General features: G+C 44.1%; 1 protein-coding gene across 1 annotated transcript in view; it reads left to right on the top strand.

Moving 5' to 3' along the window:
* The first annotated feature begins 10,244 nt into the window (after positions 1–10,244).
* GTPBP1 (GTP binding protein 1) overlaps positions 10,245–18,349 on the top strand; it is a 109,800-nt gene continuing 101,695 nt past the window's right edge. The window contains 1 exon segment of the mRNA XM_040359466.1: positions 10,245–10,457. Within this exon segment, the coding sequence (XP_040215400.1) occupies positions 10,260–10,457 (198 nt within the window). The 5' untranslated portion in view covers positions 10,245–10,259.

The raw sequence follows: 18,349 nt of genomic DNA, 5'->3' as shown, positions 1-18,349 counted from the left end.
TGGTTCAAAAGGTGACAAGCGTGTGTGGCCGCAACCAGGTGTGCCTACAGTCAAGCATGGTGGTGGGAGTGTCATGGTCTGGGGCTACCAGCATTAGGGAGTTACACGGAATCATGAATGCCAACATGTACTGTGACATACTGAAGCAGAGCATGATCCCCTCTCTTCAGAGACTGGGCTGCAGGGCAGTATTCCAACGCGATGACGACCCCAATCACACCTCCAAGATGACCACTGCCTTGCTAAAGAAGCTGAGGGTAAAGGTGATGGACTGGCCAAGCATGTCTCCAGACCTAAACCCTATTGAGCAGCTGTGGGGCATCCTCAAATGGAAGGTGGAGGAGCTCAAGGTCTCTAACATCCACCAGCTCTGTGATGTCATGGAGGGGTGAAAGAGGATTCCAGTGGCTACCTGTTAAGCTCTGGTGAACTCCATGCACAAGAGGGTTAAGGTAGTGCTGGAAAATAAGGTGGCCAATTTGGACATTTTCACTTAGGGGTGTACTCTTGTTTCCAGCGGTTTGGACATCAATGGCAGTGTGTTGAGTTATTTTGAGGGGACAGCAAATTGACACTGTTATACAAGCTGTACACTCACTACTTTACATTGTAGCAAAGTGTCATTTCTTCAGTGTTGCCACATGAAAAGATATAATAAAATATTTACAAACATGTGTACGCACTTTTGTGAGATACTAAATATATAATATATATATATATATATATATATATATATATATATATATATATATATATATATATATATATATATATATATATATATATATAAACGTTATACATACCCTTTTTTCCTGTTTTATAAGTGTTCACGTGCCCTTTAAGCTTCTTATGCAGCTGAGAACAGAGAGCTGGGGGAAGAGAAACGGCAGTACACTGAACTTCCTAGTGAATGCCTGTGCAGAAGTCTGATCATTGGAGGAGAGCACAGCTAGAGAACTAACCACACTGTGCTCTCATACCTGGTGTAGTCAGTTTTTATTAGGAAAGCAGAGTGATTGGCAGAAACACCAGGTATTTCACACAAAGGAAGCAATACAAAAAGGACAGGATACTTATTATAAAAGAATATACAATATTTTTTACTTTTTGCTATAATAAATATCCCCAAAAAAAAAAATCATAATCAGTTTGGGCCAATATATATATTCTTCTGCATATTTTTGGTAAAAAAAATCGCAATAAGCGTATATTGATTGGTTTGTGCAAAAGTTTTAGCGTCTGCAAACTAAGGTGAAAGATTTATGTAATTTTTATTGCATTTTTGATATTTTTTTTACTAGTAATGATGGTGATCTACGATTTTCAGCGGTACTACGAGATTGCGACAGACAGATCGGAGACTTTTGACACTTTTTTGGGACCAGTGCCATTTATACAGCGATCAGTGCTATAAAAATGCAGATTACTGTGTAAATGTCACTGGCAGGGAAGGGGTTAACACTATGGGCAAGCAAGGGGTTAAATGTGTGTTCCCTCAGCATGTTCTAACTGTGTGGGGATGTTAGTGACTAGGAGAGAAGCCATATAGTTTTTCCTACTTTGTAGAAAGAAACTATATGGCTCCTCTCTTCTGACAGCACAGGGATTTGTGTGTTTGTGCACATGGCCGGCGGTGATCGTGCCCACCGGCCATGCGCTTCGGGTCCCCCGCCACGCAGCGGGCGCATGTGCAACGTCTGGTGCGCACGTACTTGTAAAGGATTTCGCCCAGGAGAGCCATTGTGTCGCAGTATATCTGCGTGACACAGTCGGCAAGTGGTTAAGGGCTAGGTTCCCCTTTTTAAGGCAAATGGCTTATGCAAAAGGGAGTTTTCTATAGGTTAAACACACTGGGGGTATTTTACTAAAGCTGAATCTGGAGCAGCTTTGCATGAAAACCAATCAGCTTCTAGATTGAATATTAAAGCTTAGAGCAGATCTTTTATCCTTTAGCCCAGGTTCACACTAACAGTGGGATTGAAATCCTGCATGTCAGTCTGACTTCGGGAGGCAATTTCAGAAACATCTGTGCTAGTTCCTGCACAGATGTTTATACAAATCTCACCCTGCAGTCGCCAAAAGTAGTACAGAAACTACTTTTGGAAATCGGTTGACATGCCAAATCGCATCAATGTGAACCTAGGCATAGTACCCTGACTCATCCAACAAATAAATGTCAAATATCTAATATCGCTTTAAATATCTAGAGGAAGTTGGGTATATGTGGGATTTAATGAGAAACCACAGGAATATGGAGAAGGGTCGGAGGAGAGGGAAGTAGGGTGGGTTTTTTTTTTTTTTTTTTTCTCTCCCTTTCTTCTTCTTTCTCTCTCTCAGGGATGTTGGGAAAGGGGAGAGATACGTAAGAAGGAGATATATGTTTGATTTTGACAACAAGGTAAAAGGGGATGTATAATAATAAGATGGCCTGTGACTGTTGTTTTGTAATAATGTTCTGTTATGTATTATTTTTTTTAATATTTATGTGTTGTACTGATTTGTTTTAAAATAAAAAAAGAATTATAATCGGAAAAAAAAAAATATCTAGAGGAAGAAGAAGCCTTAGAATCCTTCACTCTTCCAGTATTTTCAAGAGAAATCATGGAGGAACTGGAAAGAGAAATTTCAATAGAAGAAATTCAACATGTTATTTCTGAACTGGTCCTGGGCAAAAGCCCTGGAACAGACGGATATACTTCCAGATTTTGCAAATCATTTCAAAATAAAATAATAATACCCATTCTTAAGAAAACATATAATTCTATATCTAAAACACAAATCTTTACATCACAAAGTATGGAAGCCCACATTGTATTAATACCAAAACCGGAGAAAGATCACACATTATGTAATAACTACCGACCAATCTCTTTGAAAAACATTGATATAAGACTATATTCAAAGATCATTTTGAATAGATTAACACCCATATTACCAGGATATAGAAATTTAGATCAAACAGGCTTTACAAAATGACGAGAAACAAGGTGTAATATTATGAAAACTTGTACACTGGTGGAATATGCTCAGAGAGCTGCCATCCCAACGTGTTTATTATCTATTGATGCTGAAAAAGCGTTTGATAGAGTGGGATGGCAGTTCTTGGAGGAAACACTAATCCAGATAGGAATGGGCCCAAAAATGCTTAATAGGATTGTTGCATTGTATTCAAATTCACGGGCCAAAATCAGAACTAATGGAATGTTATCGGAAAACATAGAAATCTCAAACGGAACCCGACAGGGGTGTCCACTATCCCCCTTATTATATATACTAGTGATGGAACACCTTATACAAGCATTAAAGCAGTGGTTCACCCTGCTGAACAACATTTCAGCATAAAATTCGGCATCGTAGCGGTTATATCGTACATAGACGATTCCGTCTGCCGCGGGGAATGGGCGTTCCTAGCAAGAGGGAGGGTGATTGACGGCCGGCTCTGGCACGTCACGCTCCCCGAAGACAGCCGGAGTAGGTCTCGGCTCTTCACGGCGCCTGCGCACAGGCTATGCGCAGGCGCCGTGAAGAGCCAAGCCTATTTCGGCTATTTCCGGAGAAGCGTGACGTGCCACGGCCGGCCGTCAATCACCTTCCCTGTCCATAGGAACGCCCATTCCCCGGAATCTTGTAAGTACGATATAACAGTGAGTACGGGGGAAAAAAAATACAGACAGGCATACTGTAGCTCGCGCTACTATGCCGAATTTAATGCTAGAGTGAAAAATTTTTTTTTTTTTTTTTATATAGGGTGAACCCCCGCTTTAAGGAAGAATGGAGATATACAAGGGATCAATATTAAATATAAAGAATATAAAACAGCAGTTTATGCAGATGATTTATTAATATATGTGACTAACCCCATTATAACAATACCTATTTTAATAAAAGAATTTAAACGATTTGGAGAATTAAGTAATTTTAAAGTTAATTTTGATAAATCGGAAATGGTAAATGTATCATTAACAGAAAAACACAATTATTATTACAAAAGGATTTTTCATTTAAGTGGCAGCAAGTAGCAATTAAATATCTGGGAATTTATATTCCGAGATACCTGAATAAGTTACAAGAATTGAATTACAATGCGACAATCCGAAAAGTAATACAACTATTACAAAAATATGGAAAGGTAACATATTCATGAATGGGAAGAAGCAACATAATAAAAATGGACATACTACCAACATTGTTATATATTTTTTAAACCATTCCCTTAGCTATTCCAAAAAAAATAAAGATTGAATTAAGAAAAGCAATAGTTTTATATGGGCCCACAAAATAGTTTAATATGGGCCCACAAAACACCACGAATTAGAAGAGAATTTTTTTTTTTTTTTCCTCTTTCTTTCTCCTAGCCATGCAAGCAAGCTGTCTGGGCGGGCCCTCCCATGTGGATCTGAACCTACGAGGCTACGGGGAACAGCATTGCCAGCCCTGCATGCTAACCACTGTACTAGGAGTCCCGCCCGAGAAGAGAAATTTTAAAGGGGTGGTTCACCCTAAAAACTACTTTTTTTTATTACACTGGCCCCCCACATTACAATACAAGACATGTTAGGAACGCCCACTCCCGCGGGACTTGCAAACCGGAAGCCACGGGTGAATATGCTGTACAAAGGTATGTACAGCATCAAAAAAAATATAATAGCCTTAATCGTATTGTAATGTGGGGGGCCAGTGGAATAAAAAAAAGTAGTTTTTAGGGTGAACCACCCCTTTAACTAGAATAAAAAAAAATGGTGGGTTAGTATTACCAGATTTCTCAAAATATCCACAAGCAGCCTCCCTGATTAGGATTATAGACTGGTACCACAATAGGGAGGATAAACAATGGGTTAAACTAGAGGAAGATATTATAAGAATCCAACTTAACCACTTCCATACCAGGCACTTACGCACCTTCCTGCCCAAGCCAATGTTCAGCTTTCAGTGCTGTCGCACTATGAATGATAAATGCACGGTCATGCTACACTATACCCAAACAATTTTTTTATCATTTTGTTCCCACAAATAGAGCTTTCTTTTGGTTGTATTTGATCACCTCTGCAATTTTTATTTTTTGCGCAACAACTAAAAAAAGACCGAATATTTTGAAAAAAATAACGTTTTTATTTTTTTCTGTTAATTTTTTTGTAAATAAGTACGTTTTCTTTTTCAATTACAGGCACCGATGAGGTGGCTCTGATGGGCACTGATGAGGTGGCACTGATAGGCACCGATGAGGTGGCACTGATGGGCACTGATAGGCGGCACTGATAGGTGGCACTGGTATGCGGCACTGATGGACCATCATAGGCGGCATTGATGGGTACTTATGGGTGGCACTGATGGGTACTTATGGGTGGCACTGATGGGTACATATGGGTGGCACAGATGGGCACTGATAGGTGGGCACTGGGCATGGATGGGCACTGATGTGCACTGAGGGGTGGCACTGATGGACACTGAGGGGTGGCACTTGTTAATTTACTATTTTGCCAATCAGTGCCCATGTTGCCAGTCAGTGCCCATTTGTGGGCACTGATTGGCATCTATTGTGCCTATTTTTTTACATGTGGATGGCCATGGGGGATGTACCTGGCCATCCACGTTGCCCCGTCCCTGGTGGTCCTGGTGGTCATCAGGTCCTGGTGCTCCCCCTTCCCTGGTGGTCTAGTGTGGGCATCCGAGGGGGGGGGGATGCACTGATAAACAATCAGAGCGAAACCCCCCTGTCAGGAGAGCCGCCAATCGGCTCTCCTCTACTCGCGTCTATCAGACGCGAGTGAGGAAGAGCCGATCATCGGCTCTTCCTGTTTACATCGTGATCGGCCGTGATTGGACACGGCTGATCACATGGTAAAGAGCCTCCGCCGGAGGCTCTTTATCGAGATCGGAGATGCAGGGTGTCAGACTGACACCCAGCATCACCGATCGCCGCGCTGCGAGCCCCCATGGGTGCGCACCGGCATGTTATCCTGCTGGACGTCTATAGACGTCCAGTCAGGATTACACAACCACTTTCCGGAAGTCAATTATCTATTGACTGGGCGAGAAGTGGTTAAAGCCCTCCCTTGGATAAAACCTATTTTAAGACCTAGAAACAAAAAATTAACAATCTTTACAATAGCTACATTAAAAATATGGGATGCTGTCACGTACCTGATGGTCGAGCCCGGCGTGCAAGGAGTGGCAGCCCTTGCTCCTCTGGTCACGAGACCCCTGGTAGAGCAGACAGGGGGCTCGGAACTGCAGAGTCGCACAAGCGCCGATTGCAGCACTGGTGCTGGGCTGGGAGAGGCTTCTGAGGCTCCGGACTCCGTAGGGAAGCAGGTGCAAACTGGCGGCCGTGGATGGCAGGTAGAGGCACGGGAAGCAAGAAGAGCAGCAGGAGCGGGGGAGGTGTACTGTAGTACAGCAGAGACAAGTCCCAGCAGAAGGATCCGCTGACAGGTAGTGGATCAGGTGCGGGTGCGGCAGGCAAGGCAGAATAAAAGTCCAGGCAGGGTTGGCAACAGGCGGGCAGCAGAAGGCACAGTGGGTCTGGCAGGTGGATAGTCAAACAAGCCGTGGTCAGGGCAGGCGGAAGGCAAGGAGAACCAGGTGCAAGCCGGGTATACAGGAACAGGTTCAAGCAAGAGTAAGGGTACAGGTATCACAGGAAGCGCTGTAGACTGGTCAGCAAGAGGTGCAGGGATCAGAACCCTTTTGAATCCAAGTTTGGCGCCAGAACGGCGTCCTCACGTGCCCGCACACCGCCGCCCCCGGTGCACGTGCCCGGACGCTTTACGGTGACGCGATTGCGCGAGCCCGCGCGCACAGCCGCGCCGTTACCGCAAGTGTGCGCACCCGTGCGCGCCGAAGCGCCGCTACTGCCATCTGGTGGGCAGGACTGCTCATGACAGATGAAGAATTAAAAAGGGGAACCTATCCACTATGATTGGACCTATGACTCCCTTGTTCTCCAATCCAGAATTTCCGCCAGCCTTAGCAACCACAAAATACTTAAAATAGTACATACCGGAGAACGCAAGGGTGGCCCAGATCTTAGTGGAAGGGACAATACCATCAATTAAACACATATAATATATTGCAACATGGAATTATCTTTAAAGGGGTTGTAAAGGTACATTTTTTTTCCTAAATATCTTCCTTTACCTTAGTGCAGTCCTCCTTCACTTACCTTATCCTTCGATTTTGCTTTTAAATGTCCTTATTTCTTCTGCTGACTTTTAATATTAGGACACTTACCTGTCCAGGAGTCCAGCGCCGTCCGCAGCAGAGGATGAGCGATCGCTCGTCACTCTGCTGCCCCCCGCCATTCTCGGTGAGGGAACCATTAAGTGAAGCGCTCCGGCTTCACTGCCTGGTTCCCTACGGCGCATGCGTGAGTCGCGCTACGCCTGCCGATTGGCTCCCACTGTGTACTGGGAGCCGAGTGTTCCCAGAACACAACTGGGGGGGGGGGGGGTTATGGGAGATGACGTCATACCCACAGACTGTCTGCCGGAGACTGTGTGGCCGGAAGTGGGTGCAAATACCTGTCTTTAGACTACCCCTCCTTTGGACTACAGGAGAGTCAGGATGCCCACTAACACACAGCCTCTTTTCTCTGTCTGCAACGTAGAGAGCGTCCTGACTCTCCTGCATTCCAATGGAGGAGGCGAGCATGACACTCCACACCAGGGAGAAAGCCTTGCATTACTGTGTGGAGTTACAGACAGAAGAACAGGAAGTGAGGATTTCTCAGAAGAAATAAGGACATTTAAAAGCAAAATCAAGGGATGAGGTAAGTGAAGGAGGACTGCACTAAGGTAAAGTAAGCTATTTAGGGAAAAAAAATTGTACCTTTACAACCCCTTTAATAAATAGATCAAAAACTACATTTGAAGAAATATTAACAGATGAACAAAAGCCAACTAAAAAGATATCTAAGATATATGACCTACTACTCCCCTCAGGACCCTTCAGAGAGATAACGGGAATGAAAAAAATGGGAAAAAGAAATAGGGAGATCAATATCGGAGATAGATTGGGGGGAAATATTTGAAACAATTCATAAAACATCAAATAGCAAATAAATTTCAAGAAAGAAATGACAAAATAGCAATGAGATGGTATTGGAGCCCAGTAGACAAACAGATCTATGTTGGAGATGTAAGGTTGAAAGGGGGACTATGGAACACATTTGGTATGAGTGTCATATGGTGAGAACTATGGAAAAAAGTCAGTGAAATATATCAAAACATTTCGGGAATAGAAAGGAACCTAAATATAGATATCTCACTATTATCTCTGATACCAGAATCAATAAAGAGTATTAAGAAGAATATTTTCCATCATATGACATCAGCAGCCAAAACAATAATAGCTCGCAAATGGAGAGAAAATAAAAGTCCAGATATAGGAGAATGGATATGTGAAATGAACGAAATACAATATATGGAAAGACAGATAAGGGAAGAAGGATACATAAATAGTCAAATGCCAGAAATATGGCAGAAATTGGATGAATTTCGGCTCTCAAAAAGAATGAAAGATTAACGATTATTTATCAATGGAAAGTAAGGGAAAATATGAAGGGGAAAAGTAAATAAAATATAAAATGAGTATAGGGAAAGAGAGAGAATAGTGGGATCGTGTTTATTTTTTATTTTTTGTGTGTGTGTGAGGATGAATGGGTATGGAAGATAGTAGAATATATGTAGGTTTATGGTGTAGTAAAGGTTCGTTTTTTCATTTTCTAAATAGGTTCCTTTAACCACTTGCCCACTGGGCCTATTTTGGCACTTCTCTCCTTCATATAAAAATCCCAATTTTTTTGCTAGAAAATTTATCAGAACCCCCAAACATTATATATTTTTTTTAGCAAACACCCTAGGGAATAAAATGGCAGTCATTGCAACTTCTTTTCTCGCACAGTATTTTCGCAATCATTTTTCAAACGCTTTTTTTGGGGAAAAAAAAAACAGTTTCATGAATTAAAAAATAACAAAACAGTAAAGTTAGCCCAATTTTTTTGTATAATGTGAAAGATGATGTTACGCCAAGTAAATAGATACCTAACATGTCACGCTATAAAATTGCGCTTACTCATGGAATTGCGCTCACTCATGGAATGGTACTTAAAAATCTCCATAGGCGACACTTACATTTTTTTTACAGGTTACTATTTTCGAGTCACAGAGGAGGTCTAGTGCTAGAATTGTTGCAAACGCTCTAACGCACGCGAAGATACCTCACATGTGGGGTTTGAACGGCGTTTACATATGTGGGCAGGTCTTGCATGCGTGTTCGCTTCTGAGCGCGAGCTACCGGGGACAGGGGTGTTTAAAAAAAAAAAATGTTTTAATTTTAGTTTTATTTTACTTCATTTTTTACACTTTTTTTTTTTATCGCATCTATTCCTATTACAAGGAATGTAAACATCCCTTGTAATAGGAATCACTGTGACAGGTCCTCTTTATGGAGAGATGTGGGGTCAATAAGACCCCACATCTCTCCTCCAGGCTTACAAGCATGAGTTTGTGAAAAAAAAATCACCGATCACATGCCGACAGCCGCGATTGCGGCTTTGTTTACTTCCGGGTACCCGGGTGTGACGTCATAACGTTGCGCCTGGGCCTCCGACGGTCAAGATGGTGCTTCGTCACATATGGCTACCCATCACATTTGGCTACCCGCTTGAGTGCGCATGCGCGACGCCGCCATATGCGTTCCAATACTTTTACAAATGTGATGGGTAGCCGAATGTGACGAAGAATATAGCTAGAGAATTTAGCTGAAAGGAATTTGTGAACGTTTTAATAATTGCTTTTCGATGAGAATTTGGCATTTGTAAAAGTGTTGGAACGCCTATTGCGGCGTCGCGCATGCGCACTCTAGCGGGTAGCCAAATGTGATGGGTAGCCATATGTGACGAAGCAGTGGCAGAAAATAAAACCTGACAGGGTCCTTTGCTCCAGCTAACATGGAAAGAAAAACAGTTTTGCCTAAAGTTCTACTAATGAATAATGTAGCCGCGTATACTGGGTTGCCCATCCCTCAAGGGTCCAGTTACCCGCTGGGCTCCCCTTTCGCCCAGCTGACTCCTTCTATATTATTCATGAGCCGCGTGAATCCTTATTTACTGTTCCTCGTCACTGGGAGGACTCCGCATAATATTCAGCCGCTATCGCTCCGGGGGGCGTGTCACCAGGAGCTCGCTGATGCTGATCTCATTCAACAACCACCAATCAGAACAGGGAATGGGGCTGAAGGGGCGGACCGTCCTCTAGACTATGGTAATGGACTGCGGGACGTTAGTCAGTATTTCCAAGATGGCGGCTTCTTCAACGTCGCAGCCGGAGATGAACCTGTGCGAGTCCCCGGTGCCAGCGTCAATGTTTTCCCCGGAGCCTGACGACGAGGACTCGGACTGCAGCGTGGACGGAGAGCCGCTGAGGAACGGCGAGGCGGAGGCGGACCTCACCAGCAAAGTAAGTGCAGGGAAGGAGGAGAGGGTGACAGCTGGGCCCCCGGTAAAGTGAAGGGACAAGTGGACGTGTCACTCCGGAGAGGGCGGGGATGGAGGCCCGGGCTGAGTGGAGCTCCTATGGACACCTCTGGGTTGTTTGTTCCCAGCCATAGAGGTCTGCTCAGCCTCCTAACCTCTTCCTGGCTGTATTGGGGGAAAATGATACCTGCTAAAGGGGAACTCCACCCAATGACTGCCCACCCCCCTCTCTGCTGCCCCTTTAACGTTCTGATAATACGCCGATCACCTGTAACATTTATTATAGAAGTGGGTGGAATATATTGGGAAGCGAGTGAACATGTTGTCCCTGAAGTTGAAACCAGAAAATATGGCAAGCAAAAGGACTTGAGCGCCTCTCAGAAACGCCAGATTGTAATGGCTAGACCAGTATTTCTCAACCTTTTTCCAGTCACGGCATCCTTTAAAATTCTGGCCAGTCTCGCGGGAATCCATTATAAAATGAATCGTTTTTACAGAACACGGCAACATCCGCACGTAGGAAACCCCAACCTTAGAGATTTATCCTTCTAGATCAGGGGTCTTAAACTGTGCGCCCTCCAGCTGTTGCAGAGCTACAAGTCCCATGAGGCATAGCAAGGCTGACAGTTACAAGCACGACTCCCACAGGCATGATGGGACTTGTAGTTCTGTAACAGTTGGAGAGCCACCAGTTTGAGACTCCCTGGTCTAGAAGGATAAATCTCCTCTAATGTTTGGAACTACAAGTCCCATCATTCCTCTGCCTGTGGAAGTCGTGCTTGTAACTGTCAGCCTTGCAATGCATCATGGGACTTGTAGTTCTGCAACAGCTGGAGGGCCACCAGTTTGAGACCCCCTGATCTAGAAGGATAAATCTCCTCTAATGTTTGGAACTACAAGTCCCATCATGCCTGTGGGAGTCCTGCTTGTAACTGTCAGCCTTGCAATGCCTCACGGGACTTGTAGTTCTGCAACAGCTGGAGGGCCACCAGTTTGAGACCCCTGTTCTAAAGCAATTGCACATTTACACACTGGTAATGACTAGTATTCCAATGTTTCTCCTCTCCCGCTAATGTGACCCCAGTGCTGATGGAGAGGGACAAACAAAGATGCTGTAGAGCAGGGATCTCCAAACTATGGCCCTCCAGCTGTTGCAAAACGACACATCCCACGAGGCATTGTAAAACGTTGACCTTCAATGACATGACTGAGCATGATGAATTGTAGTTCCTGAACCGCTGGGTGGCCGTAGTTTGGTGACCCCTGCTGTAGAGGCACACAATGTCCTCCTTATCAACAAATGACTTCGTTGCTCGACAGTTCTAATGGGACACAATGAAAACCTGTGGCTTCGTATAACTAAAAAGCAGGCTTCACCTTTCTGCTGGACTGTACACAATTTGTGCCCAGTCTTTAGACATTTGTGCCAAGGCACCCATACAAAAATCCTGAAGGCACCCTAGTTGAAAAAGGCAGAGCTTGACAACAGGTTGGGAGGAACACATACTGCAGCTCTTGTAGGTGGTCAGGACCTACCAAAGGTATTTCAACAGGAAAACTGGTGAAACGGCATCGGGGTCATGGGTGGCCATAGCTCACTGATGTATGTTGGGAGTGAAGGCTGGCCTGTGTAATCTCATCCAATAGAAGAGCTGCTTTATCTCAGATTGCTGACAAAAGTTTAATACCTGGTTTCCATAGAAAGGCATCAGAACCCACAGTGCATCAGTTTGTTGTGTATGGCGATGCGTAGCCCCAGACCAGTCATGGTGCCCATACCCACAGCAACCTACACTGCACATGTGAACATCGGAACTGGACCATGGTGACATTGCATGGAGGAAGAGGTGGCCTGGTTTGAGGAACACAATGAGTTTGAGGTATTGACCTGGCCTCCAAGTTCTATAGATCTCAATCCAGTTATGCGTCTGTGGGATGTGCTGGAAAAACAAGTCGATCCATGGAGGGCCTACCTCACAACTTACAAGGATCTACTACTCTACAGCCTGATGCCAGATACCACAGCATACCTTCAGAGGTCTAGTGGAGTCCATGCCTTGATGAGTTATGGTGGGTGGTCATCGTGTTATCGCTGACTGGTGTATATGTACAAGCCCATTGGGTCCAGCATTGTCCTGCTTTCGCTTTTCTTTCATACGCCAGATCTAATCGCATGCCACTGGTTTTTCTTCTCATGGGGAGCTGGTAGTCTCTTCTAGTTCTTGCCGCTGGCCCCCCAATGAGGCAGCACCAGATATCGCACATGGGCAGACAGATCTACCGTTGTGTCTGTTTACATAATATTCTATAATTGCCGAAAAGGCAGAGATGTCGTCGCAGCCATCCGGGAAGCTGGCAGGTGTTTAATATGCTCTTAACATTTGTATTGCTCCTGAGTATCCTTCAAGTTCTTTTAATAAATCCTTTTCAACTATACTTCACTATGGTGTTTCCTTGCTTTTGTGCTAATATCTCTCATGTGAGATGATCCAGTGGCTGTGTGGGGCATTTCCCTTGGAAGTGTGACAGGCTTGTGGCATAGCTCCAGCTCTCACAGATGGATATCTATTGATCTGGGTCGTATTTGTCCTCCTAACCTGCTGTTAGAGCTCTTGAGTTGTGGGGTCTAAATATTTGGTAAGCTGTTTTGTTATAAGGTGTCTGGTGCCCTTTTGGTTTGAAGATTTTTATATTCATTGGACCATTTAAATAGGATTTTTTTTTTTTTTTTTTTTGATGGCGCAACACTCATTTTGGTGATGACTTCTGGGGTACAGAGCTCTCATATGAAGAGGCACGAATTTCCTACATTTGTAGAAAAATATGTAGATGGATGTGGCACCATATCTGTCTGCATGTGTGGGATACGGCGCTGTATCCTTTATTTATTTTCAGTGGAGGATGGGGCTGTGTTGCACAGCAGGGGGTCTGGTGCGTCACCATTCCAGGTCCAAATTGTTTCCTTATTTTGGACCTGAAATTGAGCCAAAGGCACACAGGTCCCTTCTGCTGTGCATTCTGTGGCCACCCCAGAGATATGTGAACCGGCTCCATGGAGAGCCGGTCACACACTCCTGTCGTCATGTGAAAAAACTTCCAATTTGCATAGGTGTGAATCCAGCCTGAAAAGTGTTCCTCCTGGGATTTGTGACCTCATTATCCCAGGATGCTGCAGGTGGAAAGAAAACATTATCTTTGCCCTACCTTGAATGGAGGCTGGGAGTGTTTTTTTTTTTTTTTTTTTTTTTTAAGCCACACAAGGGACCGTAATTGCCATACATAAAGAGTGTTCCTTGTGCTGGTGCTGGTGCTAGCTGCTGTGCTAGGTTGAAACCTTCCATATAATCCCATGTTCCGCCACAGTGGTTAATATGAGTGGCTGCACCTGTGACGGGCACTTATCAGAAGTGCCGACTATGACCGCCCTCCTCCATTCAAAGAAGTTGTACTATAAGTTCTTGCAATGAAAAACATTCCATGATTGGAAGAGGCAGTCTTGTCACCCTTCATAGAACTCTTTTCATTGTGGGAACTAATGGTACAGCTTCTATGAATGGAGACGGGGGCAGGCTTAGGTGGCACTTTTTGTCTCTTAGGTGCAGCAGCTCAATTAACCCCCACAGCTCTGGAAGATCACCACGACAGGGGTATCTGGGGGCAGAGAACATGGGCTTTTAATCCAACACAGCAGCCACCAGCACATGGGACACCCTTCCTATGAGAAGTACAGCCCCGGTGTGCTCCTACTTCTCAGGCCTGATGACAAACTGAATAATGAGCAACATGTTAAATTGGTCTGGCCATCAGAGTTAAAAGAACAATGGGTACAAATGGGTTAATTAAAACCACACAATACCTCCAGCCGGTGCTCATGTGAGCTCTCCTATCTTCACTTTGCATACATGTAAAGTAATTCCATGTTGGATGCGCTGTATGCCTGAAGATCTGGTCGTGCCAGATGTATGATAATTACCGGATTAATGTTAATTGCAAAGCGTTTCCAATGCCATTTGTACCTCTGCCTTTTTTATAATGTCATCTAACGAGTTGTACAACGTTTTTGCCTTGTCTCATAATTCCTCATTGCGCTGGCACTTTGTGAGCTTTGCAAAGCTGATGACTTCATAAAATGTCTATAGCACAGTGTTACTTTGTGAATTGATTCTTCCCAGCTTGCATAATGCTACACATGAATGAACTGACCGTCACCATGAGGCCACTTGCTGTTGTTTTTTTTGATGTTGGAGATCAGCTTTTCAGTGTATGAATGGATTGTTGTCCCTATAGGTTCCACAGCTGTCATTGAATGGCTGCACTAGATTGTTGACAACTCGTATTGATTTTTGGCTACCTAGCAACATATTCGTGTATTTGAAGTTTTGTTTTCTTGATGCAATCTACAGCAATAGACAATGGCCAGTCCAAACAATACTGGATAAGCATGGCTGATGAAATGTGTTTGCAATAAAATGATAATTGTGGGTGGAGTGGAATCCACATTCCGCTTTGTGACGTCTCTAAAACTTTTTATTGTTGTTGTGTCTATTTATATCGTGACAGCCAGGGATAGTACAACTCAGGATTGGTCATTCTGAAGCATTTCAGTTGCTCAGAAACTACTTGTCTAAGCAAGCTTTACCAACCAGTACTGTGACTGGGCATGCTTGAACTTTTAGTTCCTCAGCTGTTTGGATAAAACATTGTTCTAAAGCTTTTCATGTATTGTCATGAATTCTGTTTCCTTCTTATATAAGGAGTGCCAGTCAAGGTATTAATATTATTAAGTACAGTTTTTTTAATGGCGCAGGGAAAAATTCAAACCATGTCAATATTTATTGCTGTGTCTGGTGGGTAGCATCACCCACTCTACATCTCCTGGTGACCGGTGTTATTGTCACACCAGCATTTCTCAAACAGGGTGCTGTCCTAAGTTCATTAGGAGTGCTATGTCTATATTTTCTTATAGCATAATGCCTTACTCCATTGTGAAAATAATGAGGACAGACTCTGATGTGAATGGGAGGGCTTTGGTGAGCTCGGTTGTAACGGGGACCCCATTATAGACCAGGGTTTCCCAAAATTTTGCAAACTCTCAAGAGGTGCTGTGACTGAAAAATGGTAGGGGAACACTGGGATAAAAAATAATGGAAGAAATAAAATCCCAAGTGAACCTCCTTCCAGCACTTGAGACGGCTCTGCCTACCTGCATGAGGGTGTAGCGTACAGGGTTTATGCTGGAGGATGGAGATGATATCACTTATTGACAGAAAAGCAGAGGTTTTCTCTTCAGCCTTATTGTGTGTGTGTGTGTGTGTGTGTGTGTGTGTGTGTGTGTGTATATATGTGATATATATTATTCCCCGAGTACTCAGGGAATGCTCTGATGCTTCACCCGATACCTGGGCAGTCAGGGTGATCGGTGCGGCAGGGGAGTTGCAAGCACTGATCTGCCCCCTTTTCAGCTGTTTTGGTTAGTTATACAGCGGTGATCAGTGCTTGTACCCCCCCCCCCCCCCAAAGCCGCACTGATCACCGCTGACTGTCCCCCTCCATGCTGGTCTCCCCCTTAATTTGTCAGGATGGAGAGCGGAGGTAGGAGCCGCTAAACCCGGCTCCTACCTTTTCCGAATGAACAGAGTCGGTGATCACTGACTCTGTCCATTCACATAACTGAGCATTGTAACCTGTGTTTACGATGCTTCAGTTTATGAATGGAGAGGAGCTTCTCTCCATTCATTTTAGCTGAGGCTGCTGAGAAAGGGACTGGGGAATCTGTGTCCTTAGTCCCTTTCTCTGTCTTAAAGGTTAGATGTCAGGGGTCTGTTAAGGCCCCTGATATCTCACCAAAGACCACCAACAGGGCTGATTAAAAAAAGAAGAAAAATTGCAATAATTTGTTTAAATAATAAAAATGTAAGTAAATAAAAAAACAGACAATCTACTCCCCCCCCCCCCCCAAAAAAAAATCACTGTAAAAAAAAATAAAAAAAATACTGTCACATGACATTGACCACTTAAATACAGGGCTTTAATACACGCCTCCATACCGGGCCTATTCTGGCACTTCTCTCCTACATGTACAAATCATCATTCTTTTGCTAGAAAATTACTCACCCAGGACCCCCAAACATTATATGCAACTTTTTATCTTGCATGGTATTTGCGCAATAATTTTTCAAACGCTTTTTTTTTTTTTTTGTAAAATAAAAAAGGTTTCATGAATTAAAAATAACGATAAAGTTAGCACAATTTTTTTGTGAAAGATGTTAGGCCGAGTAAATGGATACCTAACATGTCATGCTTTAAAATTGCGCACACTCGTGGAATGGCGCCAAACTTAGTTACTTAATCTCCATAGGCGACGCTTTACTTTTTTTTAAAGGTTACCAGTTTAGAGTTAGAGAAGGTCTAGTGCTAGAATTGTTGCACACGCTCTAACGTACGCGGCGACACCTCACATGTGTGGTTTGAACGACGTTTACATACGTGGGCGGGACTTGCGCGTGCGTTCGCTTCTGAGCACGAGCTATCGGGGACGGGCGCTTTTAATTTTTATTTTTTATTTACTGTGTGTGTTTGTTTGGTTTTGTTTGTTGTGTGTGTTTTTTTTTTTTTTTTTATCGCTTTTATTCCTATTACAAGGAATGTAAACATCCCTTGTAATAGGAATAGTGTGTGACAGGTCCTCCTTTAAGGAGAGATGCGGGGTCAATAAGACCCCACATTTCTCCTCCAGGCTGGAAAGAATGAGATTGTGAAAAAAAAATTCACAGATCTCATTCTTTCTAGCCGCAATTGCGATTTGTTTACTTACGGGTACCCGGGCGTGACGTCATCACATCGCGCCCGGGCATTCTGACGGTCATCTCTATGCCTTCCATCCGGCGCACGGCGATCATCTCTCTGGGCCCCCGATGGCACAGGAGAGCCCCGGAGAAGCGGTGGTACCGCCTATAAGAACGGCGGTACCGCCTATAAGAACGATTAAGCGGCGGTACCGCCGCTATGATCATTCTTGTGGTGCGCAGGATCGCCGCCGGAAGAAAATATCTGAGTGATGGCTCTAGGTGCAGGCATCATTCAGATATCACCGCACAAAGTACAGGACGTCATATGAAGTCCTCCCGGGATAAGAGATCCCCTTTTTGGACGTCATATGACGTGAAGTGGTTAAAAAAAAAAAAAAAAAAAAGTATCGGTACTTGTACTCGATCTCAAAAAAGTGTTATTGGGACAACCCTAAAATATTATTTCTCTTATCGTCCATGGACGGACACAGCTCCTTAAATCTTGACAAGTGGGTTATGTTCCCTGTTTACAGGAGAGGACTAGGCAGAAACATGTTAAATAGTTAAATACATGTTACATTAACAGAGTTGAACAGCCCCGCCCAGGGGGCGGTCCCTCCAGACATAACCCTCCTCACTGCAGCTTGCAGCCTCAGTTTCGTTCTGCCTAGCAAAGGAGAAGGACGTATGGCTCCCTTTGGGCCCAGCGCCCTGAGGAGAAATTTTATTTTATTTTACTTTACTTTTTCTTGAAGAATCTTCTTTCAACTGTTGGCTGAGAGACAGGCTGGATATTATAGATCCTTGTAGTCTACTCAGTCCGACCAGCAAGCGTGGGCACACCTTTGCAAAGAGGCTTGGTCTGCCACGCCATACCTCATGACTCCTGAGGTGGCCGGTGAGCTTTGCTCCGAGGTCCACATATGACTGAGCTGTGGTGTTGTCTCAATCACAGTGGACCGGGCCGACAGCTACCTCCATTGCGGTTGTAGGTCTGTCAGGAATGCGTCAGCGAGTCCTCGCTCGGACGGGTAAGTACAGTCCCTCCTGCTTCGGTGGGTTGGTACAGCTGGGCATTCCTGGGGTT

Source organism: Rana temporaria, chromosome 7 (genome assembly GCF_905171775.1).
Source record: "Rana temporaria chromosome 7, aRanTem1.1, whole genome shotgun sequence".
NCBI classification, from domain to species: Eukaryota; Metazoa; Chordata; class Amphibia; order Anura; family Ranidae; genus Rana; species Rana temporaria.
Note: the sequence above shows the minus strand (reverse complement) of the source record. Positions and strands in the feature narration are given on the sequence as shown.